The sequence below is a fragment of the Leucopleurus acutus genome (genome assembly GCF_964270905.1).
Source record: "Leucopleurus acutus genome assembly, chromosome: 18".
Taxonomy (NCBI): domain Eukaryota; kingdom Metazoa; phylum Chordata; class Mammalia; order Artiodactyla; family Delphinidae; genus Leucopleurus; species Leucopleurus acutus.
In genome coordinates, this window is record NC_139160.1 from 25,812,325 (window position 1) to 25,833,665 (window position 21,341).

The 21,341-nt window shown below is 43.2% G+C and overlaps 1 protein-coding gene across 1 annotated transcript in view; it reads left to right on the forward strand.

Moving 5' to 3' along the window:
- Positions 1-10,116: 10,116 nt before the first annotated feature.
- The window catches only part of LOC309974599 (protocadherin-8-like), a gene marked incomplete at both ends in the record, with an annotated part of 120,782 nt that continues 109,557 nt past the window's right edge, over positions 10,117-21,341 (forward strand). Inside the window, 1 exon segment of the mRNA XM_082859264.1 lies at positions 10,117-10,302. Coding sequence (XP_082715390.1) covers positions 10,117-10,302 — 186 coding nt within the window.

Genomic DNA, 21,341 nt, shown 5'->3' on the forward strand with positions numbered 1-21,341 from the left:
GGACAGTGCCTGCTCCCTCTGCCCCTTACAAAACCCCACAGAGTGCTTTGTACATGGGGGACGCTTGTTCTGAGACAGACGTTCTCGGACACAGCCCCCCTCTCGTGCTGCCACAGAGTGGGAGTTGCACAGCTGCCTGGATTTATTGCTTTTCCCTGGAGAGGCAATTATCACGCTTTATCTTCCCTCTTTGGCTTTAAGCCAGTGGCTCTGCACCTAGTCTCTAATTTTCTTTTTGTTTAAAAGGATATTCTGTCTACTCAGTTAAATGATGATGGTAATGAGAGTTGCTACTATGTGCTAGACACTCTCCTTTACATATAAGATCTTACTTACAAATCTTCATAAAAATCTTATACATTAGCTATTATTATTCTACTTCATGGATGAGAAAATGGAAGCTTAGAGAGGTTAAAAAACCTGCACTATAAACCCTAAAGTTGTAGATCAGAGTTGGAGTCAAAAGCTGAAGCCAGATCTATTGGTCTAAGTCCTTTCTAGTAAGTCCCACGAGAAAAGGATGACTTAAAGTTAGGGAGTGGATGTGAGGCTCTGGCTCAATGTTCCTGAGATCTAACACCCTGAGGCTTTTCGGTGGGGAAGTGCTTACTTCTACTGCGGCTTAGTTATGCTAAGCCCCAGTTTCTCTTGACCAAGTTGCAGGGCTAGGAGAGGACAGGGAAGTGGAGCAGAGCCCCTCCTTGGATCGGAGTGCCTTTGGTGAGCAGCACGTAATTTATAAGGATCCAAAGATCTTTGACTCTACACATACTCTATGCTTCCTCCAGAAATCTCCAGAGCTTCCAGACCTATCACTGCAACAGTGAGCAAAAGGTACTCTTGACACTAAACTATGGGAAACCTGACCCTGCTACACTCTCCAGGTCATCTGCTTGCTGGGGGGAAGACAGCTGAATGGGTACAGTATATACCAAGATTATGACAATATCAAACTTCTTACTTTAGGCATTAAAATTGGGTATGTTCGGATTATTCAATGCTAAGTTTCAAAGAACTCTAGAAAACAGCATCCTAGCATAGTGCTTGAAATAAAGTCGTTTTTAAAGAAACATTAATTGGATAAGTGAGTAAATGAATTCAGGAATACACTGTATAGGAATGAATGAATGATACTTACAATCTTGTTTTTTCATGGCAAGCAATGGGGAATAAAGGAGAAAACGGTACCTTGCAGTTATTAGTAGTAGGACTTTGGGTAACTTTCTCTCTGAGGCTCAGTCTAGTCATGTGTAAAATGGTGATGCTAATACTGGCTGTCAAGAACTGTGAAAAGTCTAAAACTTTACCCTACTTTCAGCTAACATGTGAGTCTGCCACAGTTTTAAAGATGCTGGCAGAAGACATGGAATTCTGGGTCAGATACACTGACTTTATTACTCATGGCACAGCAAAACATGAACATCACCATATTTGTAAAAGTTTCCCTTGCAAATGGCTCAGATGGATGCCTGCACACACAGAGAGCTGTGTTATAAGAAAGAAACCCCAGGCTTAGGGATCCTAAATTTATAATGGGCAGGAAGCATGCCTGCCCTTTCCTCTGCTTGCTATACAAATATCCTTGAGAAGATATTCTGGAACAAAGGGATCTATTGCTTTGCTTGTAAGACATGCAGAAATGCATGAAACTCAAGAAGAATCATCTCCTGACACAACTTCTGAGATTTGTTTTTTAATGAGGATCAAATGAACTATCATATTGCATCAGTCAGGATAGTTGAGGTTATGCTGAGCTAACAAATGACTTCCCAAGTTTCAGTGCCTTAAGCCTCCAAAGATGTATTTCTTTTCTTTTTTTAATTGAAGTATAGTTGATTTACAATGTTGTGATAGTTTCCGGTGTGCAGCAAAGTGATTCAGTTATATATATATATATATATATATATATATATATATATATATATATATATATATTCCTTTTCATATTCTTTTCCATTATGGCTTATTAGAGGACACTGAATATAGTTTTCTGTGCTATACAGTAGGACCTTGTTGGTAATTTTATATATATTAGTTTGTATCTGTTAATCCCAAACTCTTATTTTATCCCTCCCCCACCCCCTTTCCCCTTTGATAATCAGTTTTTTTTCTAAGTCTGTTTCTGTTTCATAAATAAGTTCATTTTTGTCGTATTTTAGATTCTGAATATAAGTGATATATGGTATTTGCCTTTCTCTTTCTGACTTACTTCAGTTAGTATGATAATCTCTAGGTCCATCCATGTTGCTGCAATTGGCATTATTTCATTCAAGGAGGTATATCTTGCTACTGTCACCCACTCAGGGAGAATCAGCTGGGAACTCTGTTCCAGGTCATCTTCACTCTGGGTCCCAGGCTGAAGGAGGCTCCATGAAGGAGGCACATTGCCCTGGCAAAGGGAAAGTGAGTGTGAAAATAACAGACTGGCTCTTAATACTTCATCGAAAGTGACGTGCATTGCCTCTGCTCAAACGTCACTCATTGTCCAAAGAAAGTCACGTGGCTAAACCCAACCTTGAGGGGGAAGGGAAGTGTGCTCCGAAGAAGAGCACAGAATAGTTATTTGGTGGGCCACAAGAAATACTGTGATACAAATGCTAAGTCCTTGCACAAGGCCTGGAACATTAAGAATTGTAGTGTCCATCTTTTTTTCCACTCTTGGAGCCATGAGATTGGGCAGGGTCAGAAATGTGTGTCTTTGGTTCAGGGGAAACTCATAGCGGTCAGGCATTCACATTGTTCTCTGGCTATCTGTGGCCGTGGTCAAGAAAATTTGCAGAATTCCCGACATAAAGTTATCTGCACAGCCTTGTAAATCAAGTTAATCAGTACTGATCATTAACATGCATTCAAGTCCACAAATTTGTTGGTCAACATTAAAAAAGAAGGAACATAGGATTTCTCCCAACCCCCAATTATTGCACAGAGATAATAACTAGATTGAGAAAGAGAAGAAAAATGTTGATTTTTTATTCATGATACAATGCAATCACAGATTCAGCAGCTGAAATACTTCTGACTTGAATTGGTGCTCCCCCGATCTGACTAGAAATCATGAAATGTCATAGAATGAAATAAACATTATAGATCATCATGGCCTCCATGCTTTACAGTTAAAATATGCCAGACCGGTCTTAATTCATTTCTTCAGTAATTAGTCATTAAGACCCTCCTATCTGTTAGGTTCTGTGTTAAGGATCTGAGTACAGAGTGAGGAACAAAACAGACACAGTTCCTAACTCCACGGAGCTTAAAGTCTAGAGGGAAAAAAGATCCTAGTAAAAGTTAACCCTTATTCACGTTTGCTTACTAGGGGCTGGGCACAGGGCTGTGCAATATGTTAGCATTTCATAAAAAACTCAATAGCTTTGTGGTGGTTTATTACTGTGATAACTCTTTGTGGGAATCACAGCTTTGACCTGGTGTAGTCAAGGCTCAGAAAAGTAATTCTGGGGGCACCAGGGTTGCCAGGACAGAATTCAGGTCTTAGCAGCCCAGATAATAGATGCATCGACACCTAGATATTTTCACTAACCTGTATCACAAGAACCAGCCTTGTTCATGGGCTGTAGATCCCCCGTCTTCAGGCTGTGCCTTCTTTTAGTTACTATTCTCCATCAATGATGAATGAATCATTCAGAGAACTTATTGCATACCTATTAGGTGCCAGACACTGTGCACCTACAATTATCTGCAAGGTAAGGAATGACTATCATTACTTTATAGATGAAGAAATTGAGGATGAGAAGGGAAGACTTTTTTTTTTTTTTCCCAGGGCTTCACATTGGTAGAGGGAGCCCGGATTCAACTCATCGTGCCTGAGCCAGAACTCCTCACAGGGGCACAAAGCTGCCCCTTCTAACCACCAGCGGGCCTGGTCAGTGGATATGCCCGGACCTATAACCATGGCTCCTGCCAGCCATCCCTAAGTCCCCCTGCAATAATGCTGGGTTATGAAATCCAGGCAGCTCTAGCAGAAACAGACTCATTTGGAGAACACTGTCCTCTCCTCATGGCAGCAGTACAACATGCAGCTTCTACTCACCTGTTCAAATTGACACAACACACATTGACTGAACATCTTCAAAGTGGCAGGACTCAGAGGTGAACAGGATGAGTCCCTTGTAGCCCTGCACTCCAAGGGCTCGAAATCAAGAGTGTGAGAGAAACTTTGAACCACAGCAACTATAATGCAAGTAGATTTAACTCAGGGTTATTTCAAATAAAGCCCAACGGGAGGACAAGGAGAGAGAGACACACACAGTCCTACTGGGGGATCTAGGAAGGCTTTGGGGGCAACTGTGATTTGTCAGGGTCTTGAAGGATGTGTAAGATTCAAGTGCTAGCGACGGGGCAGGGAAGGGCGAAGAGGAAAAGAGTGAGTTTGAAGAAGCCAGGTCAGGCAGGCAGAAGAGGGTGCCGTTGCTTCTAGAGAAGGGTAACCTGCAGAAGTTGTTTTTCCAGAACTCGCAATGTCTGACCCATTTTCCCAGAGCCCCTGGGGAGGAGCAGCTTGTAGGAGGCAGGTGTAGTCGGAAGGGGCTGCCTCAGGGATGAGCAGAGATAAAGGATGTTGTGGACACCTGGAAAGTCTTATCTGAAGGGGAGCCATCTGGTGCTCAGTACCAAGCAAACTTCTTTTTGTTTTCTCCAGGCATCTGGAGTGTGGTGCCTAGTGAGCCGTCTCCTGGGGCTCTGTAAGGGTGGAGGGGCCCGCGATGGCCCCCGGGCTGCATCTCCTGCCTGAAGCCTGACTGGTCCCAGGCCCCACACCTCTGCAGACGGCACCGCCCAGGGTGGGCTGATGAGCTGACAGCTGTCTGTTTAGGAGCCCCCTGGGTCTCCACTGCCTCCATGTGCCTGTCCCCTTGCGGGAGAAGCATGGTAGGTTTTTAATCCTGACCATTTACATCTGGCAAAAACAATGCAAATGTTAATCCATCTGGAGAGAGAACGAATCCATATCTTCTGCTACCTGTACCTTTTGTTTTTCATCTCTGGATCTTTAAATATCATTATAAAGCCAGAAGGAACCCCCTGCAAGCCTGTCTCTTACCCTTCAGGAAGTTTTTTTTTTTTTTTTTTTTTTTAATATTTATTTATTTATTTTTTTGCGGTACGCGGGCCTCTCACTGCCGTGGCCTCTCCCGCTGCAGAGCACAGGCTCCGGACGCGCAGGCTCAGAGGCCATGGCTCACGGTCCCAGCCGCTCCGCTGCATGTGGGATCCTCCCAGACCAGGGCACGAACCCGTGTCCCCTGCATCATCGGCAGGCGGACTCTCAACCTCTGCGCCACCAGGGAAGCCCCAGGCAGCTTTTTAAACATTTCTTTGTCTTCCCTCTTCTGCTCCTCGCTAACAGACCTCCTTTCATCTGGATGTGGCACTGCTCTCGAAATAGCTAAACAAAGCCTCACTGCACCCCCATGAGGAAAGAGGCGATCGTAACTCGCTTTCCTCCTGCCTGAGAGGAGACAAGCCATGGAAGCTACAGAGACTTGGTAAAAGTGCTCCCGCGGCCACCCTAAAACAACAAGAGCGCGGCCACAACGTCTGCCCAAGTGTGCTTTGGCAGGAGTGGACTCACAGGTTCAGAAAGAAATTTGGTATATTTCTTCCTAAACAGGCTCCTCCCCCTCTGTGCCCTGTTTGGGAAAATGGCCTCAACCAATCCCCCAAGCCTGAAAACTTCAACTGTCCTAGGCTTTAGGGACTTTGCGGATCTCCAGTGCTCATGCGTGTTCTACCTCTTCTCTCGCTCTCTCCAACACGTTAGGGCACCCTGCTTGCCTGGATTACAGCTTGCTCTCCACAGTCCCTGCTCCCACTGTGTTTCCCTCCTAATCCACCCTCCAGGCTGCTCTCGGAGTAATCTTTCTAAAATACACACGTAGTTAGGTCATGCCTCTGCTTAAAACCCCTTTCCATCAGGGTAAGATTTAAACTCCTTATTCTGGCACAGAAGCTCCATGCTTGAGTTTACTAGTCCAACCTCATCTTGCACCTGTGCCACTCCAAACGCTCCCCAACCGGCCATTTAGAACCACTTCCTGTTCCTTGGGCATGTGCATCAAGCCTCTGCGCATGCTCCGTGCATAACTCTGACCCTCCTATGGGGGAGTTCTACACCGTCAAAGCCCCGTTCAAGAGTGGTCCTCATGACCTTTTTTTTTTTTCTTAGATTCCATATATATGTGTTAGCATACAGTATTTGTTTTTCTCTTTCTGACTTACTTCACTCTGTATGACAGACTCTAGGTCCATCCACCTCACTACATATAGCTCAATTTCCTTCCTTTTTATGGTTGAGTAATATTCCACTGTATATATGTGCCACATCTTCTTTATCCATTCATCTGTTGATGGGCACTTAGGTTGCTTCCATGTCCTGGCTATTGTAAATAGAGCTGCAATGAACATTTTGGTACATGACTCTTTTTGAATTATGGTTTTCTCAGGGTATATGCCCAGTAGTGGGATTGCTGGGTCGTATGGCAGTTCTATTTTTAGTTTTTTAAGGAACCTCCATACTGTTCTCCATGCTAACACATATATGTAGAATCTAAGAATAAAAAAAAAGGTCATGAAGAACCTAGGGGCAAGACGGGAATAAAGACACAGACATACTAGAGAATGGATTTGAGGATATGGGAAGGGGGAAGGGTAAGCTGGGACGAAGTGAGAGAGTGGCATGGACATATATACACTACCAAATGTAAAATAGATAGCTAGTGGGAAGCAGCCACATAGCACAGGGAGATCAGCTCGGTGCTTTATGACCACCTAGAGGGGTGGGCTAGGGAGGGTGGGAGGGAGGCAGATGCAAGAGGGAAGAGTTATGGGAACATATGTATATGTATAACTGATTCACTTTGTTATAAAGCAGAAACTAACACACCATTGTAAAGCAATTATACTCCAATAAAGATGTTTAAAAAAAAAAAAAGAGTGGTCCTCACTCTGAGCACCAAATGGAACCGACCACTTGCTCCTTTGTGGCACGTTATATCTCCACTGGTTTTCTGTTAGAACACATAGTAAGATATCATGCTTATTATTGACGTACTTCCACCTCTGCCCCCAAATGGTCTGTGCGTTCCTTCTCGGCTAGTGCTGTGTCTTGCTCATCTTGGCCTTGCCAGTAACTGGTACCGACCTTGCAAATAGTCATCCAATAAAGTTTGCTGAATGAATAGGATCATAACATCAGTTCATGGGAAAGGGTAAAACTAACAGACGGGGAACCTGAGGCCAAGGACAGTTAAGGAGTTTCCTTAGACTCATGTTGTTAATTTAAGTAGCAATGCAAAGACTAACACCCAAGTCTTCTGGTTTCTAGGTCATGAGAGCTTTCCAGCCCTTAAAGCCAACAAATATAGTAAGCTGTTTCAGGGGAGATTTTGTATTCCTCTACATGATACAGGTAACATTCATTCAGATATTCAACCAGTATTTTTGAGTGTTTAGCATAAGGCAGGCACTGTACTAGATATTGAGATTACAGAAGGGCACAAGACAGAAAGATATCCTTTTCCACCAGAAACTTTCTACTGGAAACGGATACAAAAATGGTTAAATAAGTAAATAAATAAGATATGAGGTGAGCAGGCAGGGGCCAGAGCAGGTAGAGGCTTGGAGGCCATCACAGGGAGCCTAGATTTTATTCTAAGAGCAGCCATTGGCTTCTTCAAGCAGGGAGTTCGATGATTGTGGGGACGAGGGTGTGGAATAGAGTGGATGCAGGGAGATGAGTTGAGTTATTGCACTGTTCCTGAAGAGATAGGATAGGGCTTGGATCAGGGTGGTGGGAGCGAAGGCAGGTTGTGGTTAGAATCTTTGGTCTGAAAGAACGGTCGTAAGCCATTGTTCTCATGTACCAGCATCAAGTGGATGACTACAGAGGCAGTAAGTTAGGATCCTTGAGTCATCGAGAGATTTCAGCATTTGGTCATTGCCAGCTGCTTCTGTGAACTACCCCAGTATACTTAGGTGAACAATATTATCAAAGTCCTCTTTCAGGGGTCAGAGTTCTTCTTGTACCTCTTAAGGCCAAGGATGATGGCAATAGGATCCTGGCCATGGACCAGTCTGGCTTTGTGTGTGGCCTCTGACCACACCTTCTGGGGTTTGACATGACGGCCAGGGTGGTGTAGGAAGAGCATGGGTTTCGAAGACGTACTGTGCCTGTTTCAAACTGTGTAACCTTGGGAAAGATTTATAACCTAAGCCTCAACTGTCTGATCTGTCAAATGAGCATTAAGAATACGTATCTCAGAGAGTCAGTGTGAAAATATTAATGACATAAGTAAAATGCTTAGTTGGCCCTCAGTGACTTTTGGTTCTTCTCCCCAAAACCAGTATGTGGGTAAAGTTGAGGTAAAGGAAGGAAGAGTTTTCACATTCTCGGGCACCAGCTGGGGCCCTGGTGGAACTGCACCCACAGAATTGGCATCTCCATATCCCTAAATAGGGGCTCACCTAGTCTTAGGGAAGAAAATTTTTCCTCCTGTTGGAAACTTGAGGAGATATACTATGGGGCACAAAGTAATTCTTTTCACCAGCTAGTGGCTTGCAGTTTCCTCTGTTCCCAGTGAGGATAACCATAGAGGAATAATGACAGCATGATAAAGATGTCCATCTTGAGCCAGTACTGTGGCATCTGGTGTTTTTGATTCTGGACCTGGGAGTTAGGTGGAAAGTACAAGAGGAGACTCCTATGAAGGGCCTTATCTTACTGACTTTCAGAGGAACGTGTGTTTTGAGTTGGTGAGTTTAGAAGGGCATCTCTGTGGCTGGTGTGAGCATCTCTGGCATAAGTTCTTCCTGCAGATCATTCACTTGACACAAGGTGGTCCTCAGAGGAAACCAGAACTTGGAAGGTGGGCTTTAGGCAGGCAGGAAAAGGAATGTTCTAGCTTTCTCCCAGCTCTGGCCTTTTAGATAAGGACTTTGAGGAGTGTAAAGCAGGGATGAGTAAAGCAAGCTGGTTTAATTTGGACGGATTGGTAGTTGATACCTAGAGTACTAAATCTACTCGGCTCTCAGTGAGGAAGAGTGCTGTGGTTGATTGGTGATGTCTGCCATGAGCAGTATAGGGAGAACATGACACACGTGGGCTACAAGTCAACCATCTCTGGTGTAGAAATTCATGAGATCCCTATAGGATGGCATGGGCTAAATGTGGCCTCCACAACATGGAGGCAGCAGGACTGCCGGGAAGGGAGGCATCCCCATAGGGACCACTTACTAAAGATGGATAAACTACATGGTGTAAATCAGATGATCTGGCTGCTTGTTACTTTTTGTTGATTTATCTTTTTTGATCCCTAAGCCATTAGTGTAATCTCCTAAAAATGCTGTGGCCAGGTCTCTGCTTTATCTCAAGGGGCTGGGGGAGGGTCCATGTTTGGGCTGGAGTACAAAGGGGAAATACCGGCCCCTGAGAACAGTAGGGCAGGCAGTGGACAGAGCCCTCAAATCCCAAGGAGAAGGCCAACCTCAGGGCCCAGCCCTCCCTCCTCCTGTGTGGATTTTTCCTCCTTTGGAAGCTATAGGCGAGATGAATTCTTAATTCTCTGCAGCTAGCACACCATTCTTCTTTTAGCTTCACCTTTTTCAGAATTTTGCTGAAGACTATTGCCAAGCTAGTTAATCAACCATTTCAATTCTTAATTCCATTAGGAAAAGAAGGGAAAATTACATAGACGGGGAAGGCAACCAAGAAGACTTAAATTGAGTGAATATTTACCAAGTATTTTTATGTATTTTATTTATTTTTTATTCCTTTAAAAAAAACCCACTTTATTGAGGTATGACAGATGTATAAGAGCTGGATATGTTTAATGTATACAGATCCGATGAATTTGGGGATAAATATACATCTGTGAAACCATCACAACCATCGAGGCCATAAACATATCCATCGCCTCCCAAAGTTTCCTTTCTCTTCTGTTTTCATCATCATCATCATCATCATCATTTGTCATAAGAACATTTTTATCCCGCAATTACCCTATGAGGTAAGTACTATTGTCACCATCTAAACCATGATGAAACTGAGGTTCAGGGAGGTCCAGGAACAGGTCCCAAGTCTCAAGTCCAGCCAAAGGCAAAGCCATGCCCCCAGTACCAGGAGTGCCAGTACCCAGGGTGCATGCTCCTTGGGCCCACCGCGTGGCCCCCACGGAAATTTGTGGTCCTAATGGAGCCTCGGGGCAGCCCAGCATCTGGGCCGACAGAAGGCTGGGATGCCCGACGCTCTATGAGCGGCCTTACTTGCCGAGAGGGGGCACTGTGGACCAGGTGCCCATAAGGAAAAGTCCGAACAGCATTGCATTGCAGGGACCCCTCGGGGCTCCTCCTGTCCCGGCTTCTGTACTAAAAATGCTTTTAACCACAAGATTGGCTCTATGGATTTTTATTAATAAAAATTTCAAAGCATTGCATGGAGTGTTAGCTATATAACTTTCACTGAGTTTGAATGGAAATTGTGTAGCTAACTTCCCAAGCCAGGCGTCCTTGTGAATGTGTTGGGGAGATGGAGGTGGGACAGCATGATTTGACTTGATGTCACTATGAATATTTTTAGAGACCTTTTGAATCCTCTGTAATTACACTATCTGTGCTTTGGGCCTAGTGGTGTTGTTCAGTTTACAAAATACTCCTTGCTAATTACAATAAACAAAGGATTTCATTTCTCTAAAAAAAGGATTCTGAAGCTTCTCTTTGCTTGAGCAGCCCAAAATACCTACCCAGATTTTTAAAAAATAAATGGCTAAGACAGGCACACCCAAGACAATTTTTATCACAATTACATCTGTATTGCTTGCAAACAAGGAAGGCTTTCTTCACATGTTTTGTCTGAATGTGGTGGCAGAGATCGGGATGTTTGTGTGCAAAGTTTAAACTGAAGCCTGGATTTTGTGTGCCTAAAGAGCGATGTGTACTCCAACATCGTTCGTTCCCTTCTGGTTTCAGTGTGCTGTGTAGATGGAATCCCGGGGATTCTTCTATGAGCTAGTGGAAAAGGAATTGAGGTTTGTAGCCTCCCATTTCACAGATGAGAGGGGCAGAGGAGAGAGAAAGCACAAGCTGCTGAAATTTTAGCTCTGCCAAGTGCTGTGTGACCTGTGGCAAGTTACCTTGCCTCTCTGAGCCTCATATGCAAAATGGACAGACTATCAGTACCTCCCTTACAGCGTTGTTGGAAATGGATGGAAAGCACTTAGTACAGCATGCATACAGGGTGTGTTGATATGGAGTTGGCTATTATTTTTAAGATGTGCTCAATAAATATGTGGTGAATGAATGAAGAATATTTATTCTGATCACGAGATGCTTCAGGCAGCGTTTTCAATTTTAAGTTATGCTAGGAAGAAAGCCTAATGAAGTACCAGCCTCCTCTAGGAACCTTGTAACTTCTGATTGACTCCAGCAAGGCTGGCTGCTGTGCTTCCTCTGTAACTGTGGCTGTCTGTACTTTGCAGCAACAGTAGTCAGGAGATCTGACCCGAGCAGGGGTGGAATTAGGACTGGGCTGACAGAGTAGGACCCCAGGGGGCTGGTGAGAGCTTCTATAGCTATAGATAGTTCATGCTGACTGAACTCTTGCCACCAGGCCCTGTACTAAGTGCTTTATGCTTAGAACAACAATCCTACCAACAGGCACTATTATTATTCCTATTTTACAGATGGAAAAACCTGGGACAGGCAGATTCAGTTAGGAAGACTCTTGAAGTCCCCGGCTTGTAAGGGATAGAACTGGGATCTGAGTCCAGCTTTAGCACTGACCACTGTGCTCTGTAGCCTCTCTGAACCCTGCAAATCTGAGGGTGCCTTGAATATGACATATGTGATGAATTGGGATGCAAATTGGGAAGAGGATATTGGTCCTCTGATCCACAGAAGCCCTGCTAAGAAATGGACCCAGAGTAGGAACTCCAACTGGGTGTCTGGAGCTGGCCTCGTTTAAATCTTCTGTGTGCATGGTGGTGCATGTACACACACACACACACACACACACACACACACACACACACACACACACACCTGTTTGTGGGTCTTAAGCATTTCATGGGACTTAGACAAGAGAGAAATAGTGTGAGGACAGGAGGACACAGCAGCGTCCCTGAATTAGGAATTTGGAAGACAAGGGAAGAAATGGATGTCCAAATACGTTGTGTTTGCTGGAAGGCTCTCACAGATTCATCTGATTTCCATTTACTCTTAACCATTTTTTCAGGCTTGCCTATCTGGGTGGAAGATAAAGTCACAGTCCTTCCTAATGTGTCCACCTCCCCTGGGGACGCTCTCCCCACTTTAGGCGAGGACAGCCTTCAGTCACAGAGATGGTGCTGGCAGACAGACTCCAGCTTGTGCCCTGGTCTACACCCTCCTGCCTTTCCTCCTGGGAGTACAGGACTGTGTGAATCAGCTGTGAGGAGAGTTTAGTAATTAAGGAACCTGACACCTAGGTGATTGCTCCATCCCCAGGGGTTTCCAAACCTTTCTGAGCCATGAATTTCTGTGTTCAAACAAAATCCTACCCAGACACCCAGTGTGTGAGGCAGCCAGAAGCAGAGCTGCTCTGGTGGAAGCCGGGATCCTGGAGCCCTGCCCCTTCTCCCCTGATGAAACCCTGGGGTAGAGAAAAGCGATTTGAAAGCCCCACTGCGCAGCTCTCAGCTTCCCTTTATAATCTGAAGATCAGCTTGTCCCTCTGCAGTCCTCCATCCTTCTCATCCTCTGGGTGCCTGTGATCCATTGGTTACAAACAGGCACAGCTAGAACGCAGGGATCAAAAGGCAGTTTTAAAGGGCCAGACAACATTCATTCTGCTCCAGTCTTCCCTAAAAAATGCGAGGGGTGATGGTAAAAAGTTATCAAAAGGTTGAATAGTTTAGAGGTTAGGAACATGGATTGTGGAGTCAGTTGCCTGGGTTCAAAGCCCTGCTTTTCTACTTACTAACTGTGTGACCCTGGGCAAGTTTCTTAACCTCTCTGTGCCTTAATTTTCTCATTTGTAAAATGAGGATTAAATAATAGCAAACTACCTCCTTAGGTGGTTGTGAGACTTACCTGAATTGATAGAGATGATGCATCTATTAACAGTTCCTGGCACATGGGAAGTGCTCAATAAGTCTTGGCCATTTTTATTTCAATAATCTTTTCTCTCTTCCCACAAGTGAATTCCAGTGTATCCTGAGGTGTAAATGACAGACCTTCTAACAAGGAGGTTATTTTTTGAGGGGAGGAAGAGCAGAACGGTAAAGGAAGGAAGAGAATGGGTGTCATGGAGGGCAGAGAAACCACAGAAATGGAATCCCAGACTGTGAAAGACATGACCCCTTCCCAACACCCCATGCCACATGGTCTTGAGCAGCTGAAGAAATGGGGCTGTACCTTATACATACCGAAGGGAACAAAAAGACTCATTGGAATTTTATATGACAGTTTCGTTTTATGAACCAGCACTATTTCACCCAACCATTTTATAGTAAGTCGTTTTCTTTCTCTTGCTTTTGGAGTCGGACTCCCCTTTATTATGGGAGACGCTGAAATATTTCAAGATATTTCAAGCCCTGGAACCCTGCTCCAAGTGCTGGGCCAGAAGAGCATCACTTATTCTGGCCAGAAGACTTCCTGAGGGGTTGAAGGAGGCTTCAGGGCAGAAATGCCAGGTTACTCTGGAAATCACTAGCCTGCTAAATATAGCGGGTGATTATACCGTTATTCTGTTGATGTTTTTCTAATCACAGTTTACCGGAGGCCTTAACCTTTAGAATTCTTCACAGCAGGAGGGCTGGAAAAACTGTTCTGGTATCTTCTTACAATGAACATCTCTGAAGAATAATTAAGGCATGGCACTGCTACCTCTATTTCACAGAACCAAGCCTAGAGTGTAACTGTTTGGTGTCCAAAGCCGGGGGTCAGGAAATAAACAGACTTCAGCTGATCTGAAGCAAGGACACAGGTACCCCGGGAATGTGGAATGCAAGCTGGGCAGCACCACAGATACAAGGGAGCTGAGTTAGAGGATGCCACTCATTAATTCTCCAATTTTTTAAAAGCTGAGAGCAGTAAGAGTTAAGTCCAACATAAATGTAACAGGATGTGATGTTAGAATCTAAAGAAACATTAGACATGTATAATCATAGGACATAAATAATGCATTGGGCAATGATAAGACATAAATAAAGGCCATGATAGGAATAATTATGATTGAGGGAGTGATAAATAATCTGCAAGGAAAGTATGATGGTCTAAAGACGTATTTCCTCTCTTGTTCCTCACAATTTTGACTTTGACAGGACTTTGATTCCAGAGTCTGGTGGTCAAATATTTTAGTTTGGTGAGACCATGGGGGAGTGAGAAGGGACAGCGGCAACTAGACATGGCTTTATTGCCAACGACTCCGGTGGTTATCTTGGCCCTGGGTTTGCAGGAGAGGGCTAGAATGAAGTTCATCCAGAGTCAGTGATGAACCTGGAGGCAAACAAAAGAATAGGACAGATGCTGAATCTCTAGAGAAAGCAGAAAGGATATAAGAAGAGAATACCGCTCCACCCCAAAATTCTGGGGTCACTGGGGATGAGCAGGATAATTTGGAAGGAACTCACAGCTGCTCTGAGGCCCCCACTGAAAACTCCTAGTTTGTAATTTTTATTTATTTAATTTATTTTTTAACACTGGAATCTATGTACTGTAATCTTTAGGTATATATACTTTTTTTTTCTGGTTAGACAAGTAATTCATATTAAAGAAAATTTGGAAAATCAAGAAGGTTCATTTAAAATTTATATAAAATGCTACTTCCCAAGAATAATGTCTTTTTCTATTATATATGTTTCAGGTGTACAACATTATAATTAGACATCTGTGTACACTGCAAAGTGGTCACCACTACAAGTCTAGTTACCATCCACTGCTGTACAGTTGACCCCTGTCATCCATTTTTCCCATCCCCAAACCCCTTCCCGTCTGGTAACCACTCACCTGATCTCTGTACCTATGAGCTTGTTTCTGTTTTATTTTGTTTGTTTTGTTTATTCAGATTCCACATATAAATGAAATCACAGTATTTATCTTTCTCTGTCTGCTTTATTTCAGTTAGCCTGATACCTTCAAGTTCCATCCTTGTTGTCACAAATGACAGGGTTTCATTCTTATTTATGGCTGAGTAGTATTCCTCTGTGTATATGTACCACATATATTTATCCATTCATTCATCAGTGATGCTTAGATTGTTTCCATAAGTTGGCTATTTATTGTAAATAATGCTGCAATGAATATAGGGGTGCATATATCTTTTTGAATTAGTGTTTTCTTGTTCTTCCAGAGTGGAATGGCTGGGTCATATGGTACATCTATTTTTAATATTTTGAGGAATCTCCATTCTGTTTGCCATAGTGGCTGTACCAATGTATAGTCCCACCAATAGTGTATTAGGGTTCCCTTTTCTCCAAATCATCTCCAACATTTGTTATTTCTTGTCTTTTCCATAATAGCCATTCTAATAGGTATGAGGTGATATCTCACTGTGGTTTTGATTTGCATTTCCCTAATAATTAGTGATGTTGAAGCTTTTTTCATGTGCCTGTTGGCCACATGTGTGTCTTCTTTGGAAAAACGTACGTTCAGACCCTCTGCTCGTTTTTAAATTGGGTAGTTTTTTGTTGTTGTTGTTGCTGTTGAACTGTATGAGTTCTTATATATATTTTGGATCTTAACCTCTTATCGGATATATGATTTGCAAGTATCTTCTTCCATTCAGTAGGTGGCCTTTTCGTTGCGATGATGGTTTCCTTCACTGTGCAGAAGCTTTTTGGGATGCAGCTCCCTTTGCTTACTTCTGCTCTTGTTTCCCTTGCTTTTGGAGTCAGATCCACAAAAACATCACTAAGACCATTGCCAGTGAGGTTACTGCTTATGTTTTCTCTTAGAAATTTTATGGCTTTAGGTCTTATGTTCAAGTCTTTAATCCATTTAGAGTTGATTTTTGTGTATGGTGTAAAATAGTGATAATTTTTATTTTTTAATTTACCAAATATTTGTTGAGATTCTGGGCTCTATTTTGCATATTGAAGGATGCAGAGTGGGGAAACAAAAGTAAATAGACGTATTCCCTGATCTCAGTTTAAATGTAATGAGCAATTTAGAGATGTGTACGCAAATAACATAAGGCAGCAATGGGGGAACAGGGCTTATTCTAAAATTCCTCAGTCTTATGTTTCCATGTTTCCAGATTGGAGCACTGGGCCGGGTCCCCTGTCTAAATCCCACTGTGGCTACACGGTGCATGTTGGCATGTTTGCCCAGGTCTCAGAGCAGAGAACAGGTTGAAAGAGGGGGTCCTGTTAAAGCCTCATCATTTTTTGTCCATGTGGGAAATCCCACCTGGCTCTGGGGCACTTTAATCTTTGTCAAAATTTGCTGTGTTTTTGGCCATTGTGCCTGAAAAACTGAACGTGTCAGCATCTTTCTTCTGATCCCTCTGGGGCAGGGGTCCCCAACCCCCAGGCCACGGACCGGTAGCGGTCCGTGACCTGTTAGGAACTGGGCCGCACAGCAGGAGGTGAGTGGCGGGGAGCGAGCGAAACTTCATCTGTATTTACAGCCGTTCCCCATCGCTCGCATTACCGCCTGAGCTCCGCCTCCTGTCAGCATTATGGTGAGTTGTATAATTATTGCATTATATATTACAATGTAATAATAATAGAAATAAAGTGCACAGTAAATATAATGCACTTGAATCATCCCAAAACCACCACCCCCGCCCCCATCTGTGGAAAAATTGTCTTCCACAAGACCAGTCCCTGGTGCCAAAAAGGTTGGGGATTGCTGCTCTGGGGGAAGAAATGTGCAGGAGGTCAGTGAGCAGACTGGCTACCCATTTAGTCCCCCTCAGCATTTGGTCCTGAGCAGAGGCAGCCGGCTTCGGTAATTAGACTCAGAATCCTGATGGAGGTACTTTGTTCAAAGTTCAGTCACAGTCTGAGATGGAGAACTCTGCATGCCCACTTCCCTTGTTAATAGCTTTGCTGACCTTCTCCGAAGAAAAAGTCATTAGAATGTTGAGTTATGATCTGTTTCTTGCAAAATCGCACCAGTCCCCCATTTATAGCCCTGTATTTCAACCAATTCTAATTACCTCTTAGAATATACTTCTCCCAGCCCTTGGAGAATATTTCAAATCCTGATCCAAGCAATCAAGCATCCTTCTTGGTTAGCAAGCTGATTGTGTCCCGAGGCACACAAGTCTCAGTGAGAACCCGCCTCCCCTTTCCCAGTAGCCACATAATCCTTATCTCAAGGGCTCCAAAGAGCTGGTCTTTTGGTTTCTTAACCTTGGAAGATGACCTTTCATGGAGGAGGCTGGGTGTCAGGAAGCTAATGAGGATGAGCAAAAACATTCTTGTCTTTTCCAATCACTTATTGCATCTCCCCAGGGAGGTTCTTTCCGTCCCTCTCATTACTGACATCATTTGAAGTCACTGGCCGTCTTCTTCTTAGACCTATGGAGAATATGCTGGTTCAGGTCAGAGTCCATTGGGGGGTCCCAGGTAATGGAGTTCTTGCCTCACTTTTGCTTTATTCCTGCGAAAAGCCCACAAGGTGTAAAAAAAAAAAAAAAAAAAAAAGTCTTTGTTGGTTTATGAAGTCAAGAGCTCCTTGGTACATCTTGAACTTGGCTGTGTCCAGTGGATTTTTTTCCCTCTTCTACCTCGTGTTATATATTAGCCTCTATCATTTCAGGCAGTTCAAAGATGTTTGGAGGTCTCTGTTCCTTTCACACTTTGAATAGGACTAAACTCACCAGCATTGCTAAGAGGAAACATTTTTATAGACTTTCTAAATCTCTCCACTGCTGAGAAGAATTAAAAAAAAAAAAGTAGAAACATTTCTCTCGTCTCTTTATTTCTAATCACTCTTTCCTTCTAACAGGACTGAAGCACCATGAGAAACGGCACTCTTTTACGGCAAGGACTCATTTGCCCATAACGAACACTGAGTACAAAAGCAAATTTAAAAAACCCAACCCTATGCTTAGAGAGACCATTAGAAACGATTTGACATTTATTGAACAACAGATGGCGATTAAAAGCATAAAAGCTAGATTGCCTTGCTGGAAACAAAGGGTAGTTCTACTGAGGAAGTCTAACGTTTCAATTAAAATACTTCTGAATGCCAATTAAACCACATGAAGATAAGACTGAAAATGGTTTCTATCTGTACTATAATCAATAGTGCAGTTAAAATCCTCATCAAGAAGCACCCAAGTTTTTAATTTGACAGTTTGCTAAAAGATTAGCCAAAGCTTCAGCCAACCATTTCCTTCAGTGTAGGGTTCAAAAGGTAAACATTTAACCGGGAGTGTTTCATTCGTATTAAACAGATTTATTCCAGTGATGAGAAGGCAGCCTCAATGCCTTTGCTTTGTTTCAAATCCCACCCACCTTTCAGTGGATGAAGCATTAGTAAGGGGTGGAAAAATAATCCCATTATTTCCATAGCAAGAATGTTGCTTTAATGATGTTTGTATTCTTTTGGGAAATAGCGAGTTGAAGTAGAGAGGAAAGTGGTTTAGTGGTGAGACAGACCTGTTTTTGAATCACAGCTCAGTCACTTTGGGCAAGTGTCTTAAATGTTGACGATTTGTTTTATCATTTGTAAAATTGTCATCACAGTATCACCTTTCCTGGAGTGCCTGCTGCATTCTTGGGTCTTGGTGAATGAGGGCCCCTATCTTTATCCCTCTTTTGGAAGAACCTCAGGATATAGAATCTATTCTAGCAGATCTTACCAAAACTGAGTACAGTGGGATACTTGTTCTGCTACGTATCCCGTGCCAAGAGGTTACTCTGTGTTATGGGTTGAATTGTGTTCCCCTAAAATTCATATGTTGGAGTCCTAACCCTCAGTACCTCAGAATGTGAGTTTATTTGGAAACAGGACTGTTGCAGATGTAATTAGTCAAGTTAAGATGAGGTCATACTGTAGTAGGGGGAGCCCTAATCTAATATGACTATTTCCCCTTTTTATAAGTTTTCTTATAAAAGGGGGAAATGTAGAGACAGACATCCACACTGAGGGAAAGGCCATGTGAACATGAAGGCAGAGATAGGGGTGATTCTACAAGCCAAGGAATGTCAGGGATAGTCAGCAACGTACCAGAAGCCAGTGGAAAGGCGTGGAAGAGATCCTCCCTCACAGATGTCAGAAGGAACCAACTCTGCTGATGGCCTTGATCTTGGACTTCTAGCTTCCCAAACTTCAAGGCAATACACTTTTGTTGTTTAAGCCACCCCGTTTGTGATACTTTGCTACAGCAGCTCTAGAAAACTAACACACTATGTCAAATACAATTGGTAAACATTGGTACAGCATCCTGCTTTTGAAGGTTCATAAAACGGTTTACCAGAGTCAAGTCTGAGAAATCCTGCCCTAAGAATTATCTCTATCTTTATTTAATCCAGTGTTTCGCAAACATCTGGCCATGGAAGACTTTCTTGCCTGCATAAATACCTATTTATATACTTTGGAACTCTGTTGGGAAACAATGCTCTGGAATGCTTGCCTTTAACCCCCACCTCCTAGCTTACATCACTCCCATGTCCTCACCTCAGCCCCAGGGCTTTCACTCCCTGTCTTGCTTCCTCACCAGCCGCAACCAGTCACCTAGTCAGTGCTCGGCACCGCCCAGAATGATGTCAGCCCCTTAGTCATCACTGCATCCTTAGGCAAACTTCGCTGTTGCTCCCACCCTCTTTTCTCCACTTCTGCTCTGCAGGTGTCAGGTGTTGCTTGAGAACATAATGAAACTGAGTTAAATGATGAATTTGGATTTAGGGCAGTGACATGTAGAATGTCTCAAGCTGAGTCTCCCCCTCTGCTCAGTCATCCTTATTTTCTTGTATTGCTTTTCCATTGCTTACATGCCTTCCTTCATGCCTGCACTCATTTACCTCCTAGTGTATGGCCCACTGTTAAGCCTTTACTAGTCACAGGGTAGGTAGGGGAGCAAGGGCAGGCCCCGATGAACCCCTTCTCTCATCTGCTGTTGGTCTATCAGAAGAGATAAGCTAATACTCTCTCATAGAGAGTATTTCTCTCATAGAGAGTATTTCTCTCATAGAGAAAAAAACATTCACAGATATAGTTTCATGTTGAACAGAAAACGGAACAGAGTGAACAAGAGTTTGCCAGACAAATGTGGGAGAGTATATTTCAGGCAGAAGGAATAGCAGATGTATTCAGGAAATTTCAAGTTCTGGTCAGGTGTTAGGTTACTAGATGGGGGAAAATAGAATGTGAAGTTAGGAAGGAGCAGGGATAAAATTATTATATGCTAAGGCATTTGCCATTTATCTCGTGGGGAAGGGGGAGCCATTGATCACTGTAAATAGATCAGATTTTCATTAGGAAAGGTCACTGTGAGATTATAAGTGACTTTAATTTTCTTCTTTGTCTTTCTTTTGGTATTTTCAAAATTCTCTGCCTGTTTTGGTTATTGGAAATATTATATGTATTGCATGAATATATTTTTACTAAAAGTATTAAAAAATTCAGACATATACAGAGAACATCCTGGGTTTTCTTACCACTCTCCAAATCAACTTATATTCCCTCCCAATAAGTTTGGTTTATTTTTTTGGTCTCTCATTTATCTTTCTATGAATTTGTGTGTATGTATACATGCACACACATATACATATGTACATCCATATATGTATACACACACATGCACACACATTCATATATATGCATGTGACTCAAATTTGTTAGTTAAAAAACATGGATACGGGCTTCCCTGGTGGCGCAGTGGTTGAGAGTCCGCCTGCCAAGGCAGGGGATACGGGTGCGTCCCCCGGTTCGAGAAGATCCCACATGCCGCGGAGCGGCTGGGCCCGTGAGCCATGGCCGCTGAGCCTGCGCGTCCGGAGCCTGTGCTCCGCAACGGGAGAGGCCACAGCAGTGAGAGGCCCGCGTACGGCAAAAAAAATTAAAAACAAAAAACATGGATACAATCATGCTTTGCCTTTGTTTGGTGACATATTTTTTCACATTTGCAATGTCCTGGAACTCTTTCCACATACAGGTTTATCTCATTCTTTTTAATGGTTTCATAGTATTCCATACAATAGATGTAATTTATTTTAACCTCTCCCTCATTGTAGGAAATTGCTATTATTAGCAGTACTTCAAGGGTATTTTGTACATAAATTTTAGTGCACATGTGCGAGTATTTCTTTAAGACTCCTAGAAGTAGAATTGTTGGGTCAAAAGTATAGCATTTAAAAATTTGAAAAATATTGTCAAAAATGACTTCAGAATGGCCTCAG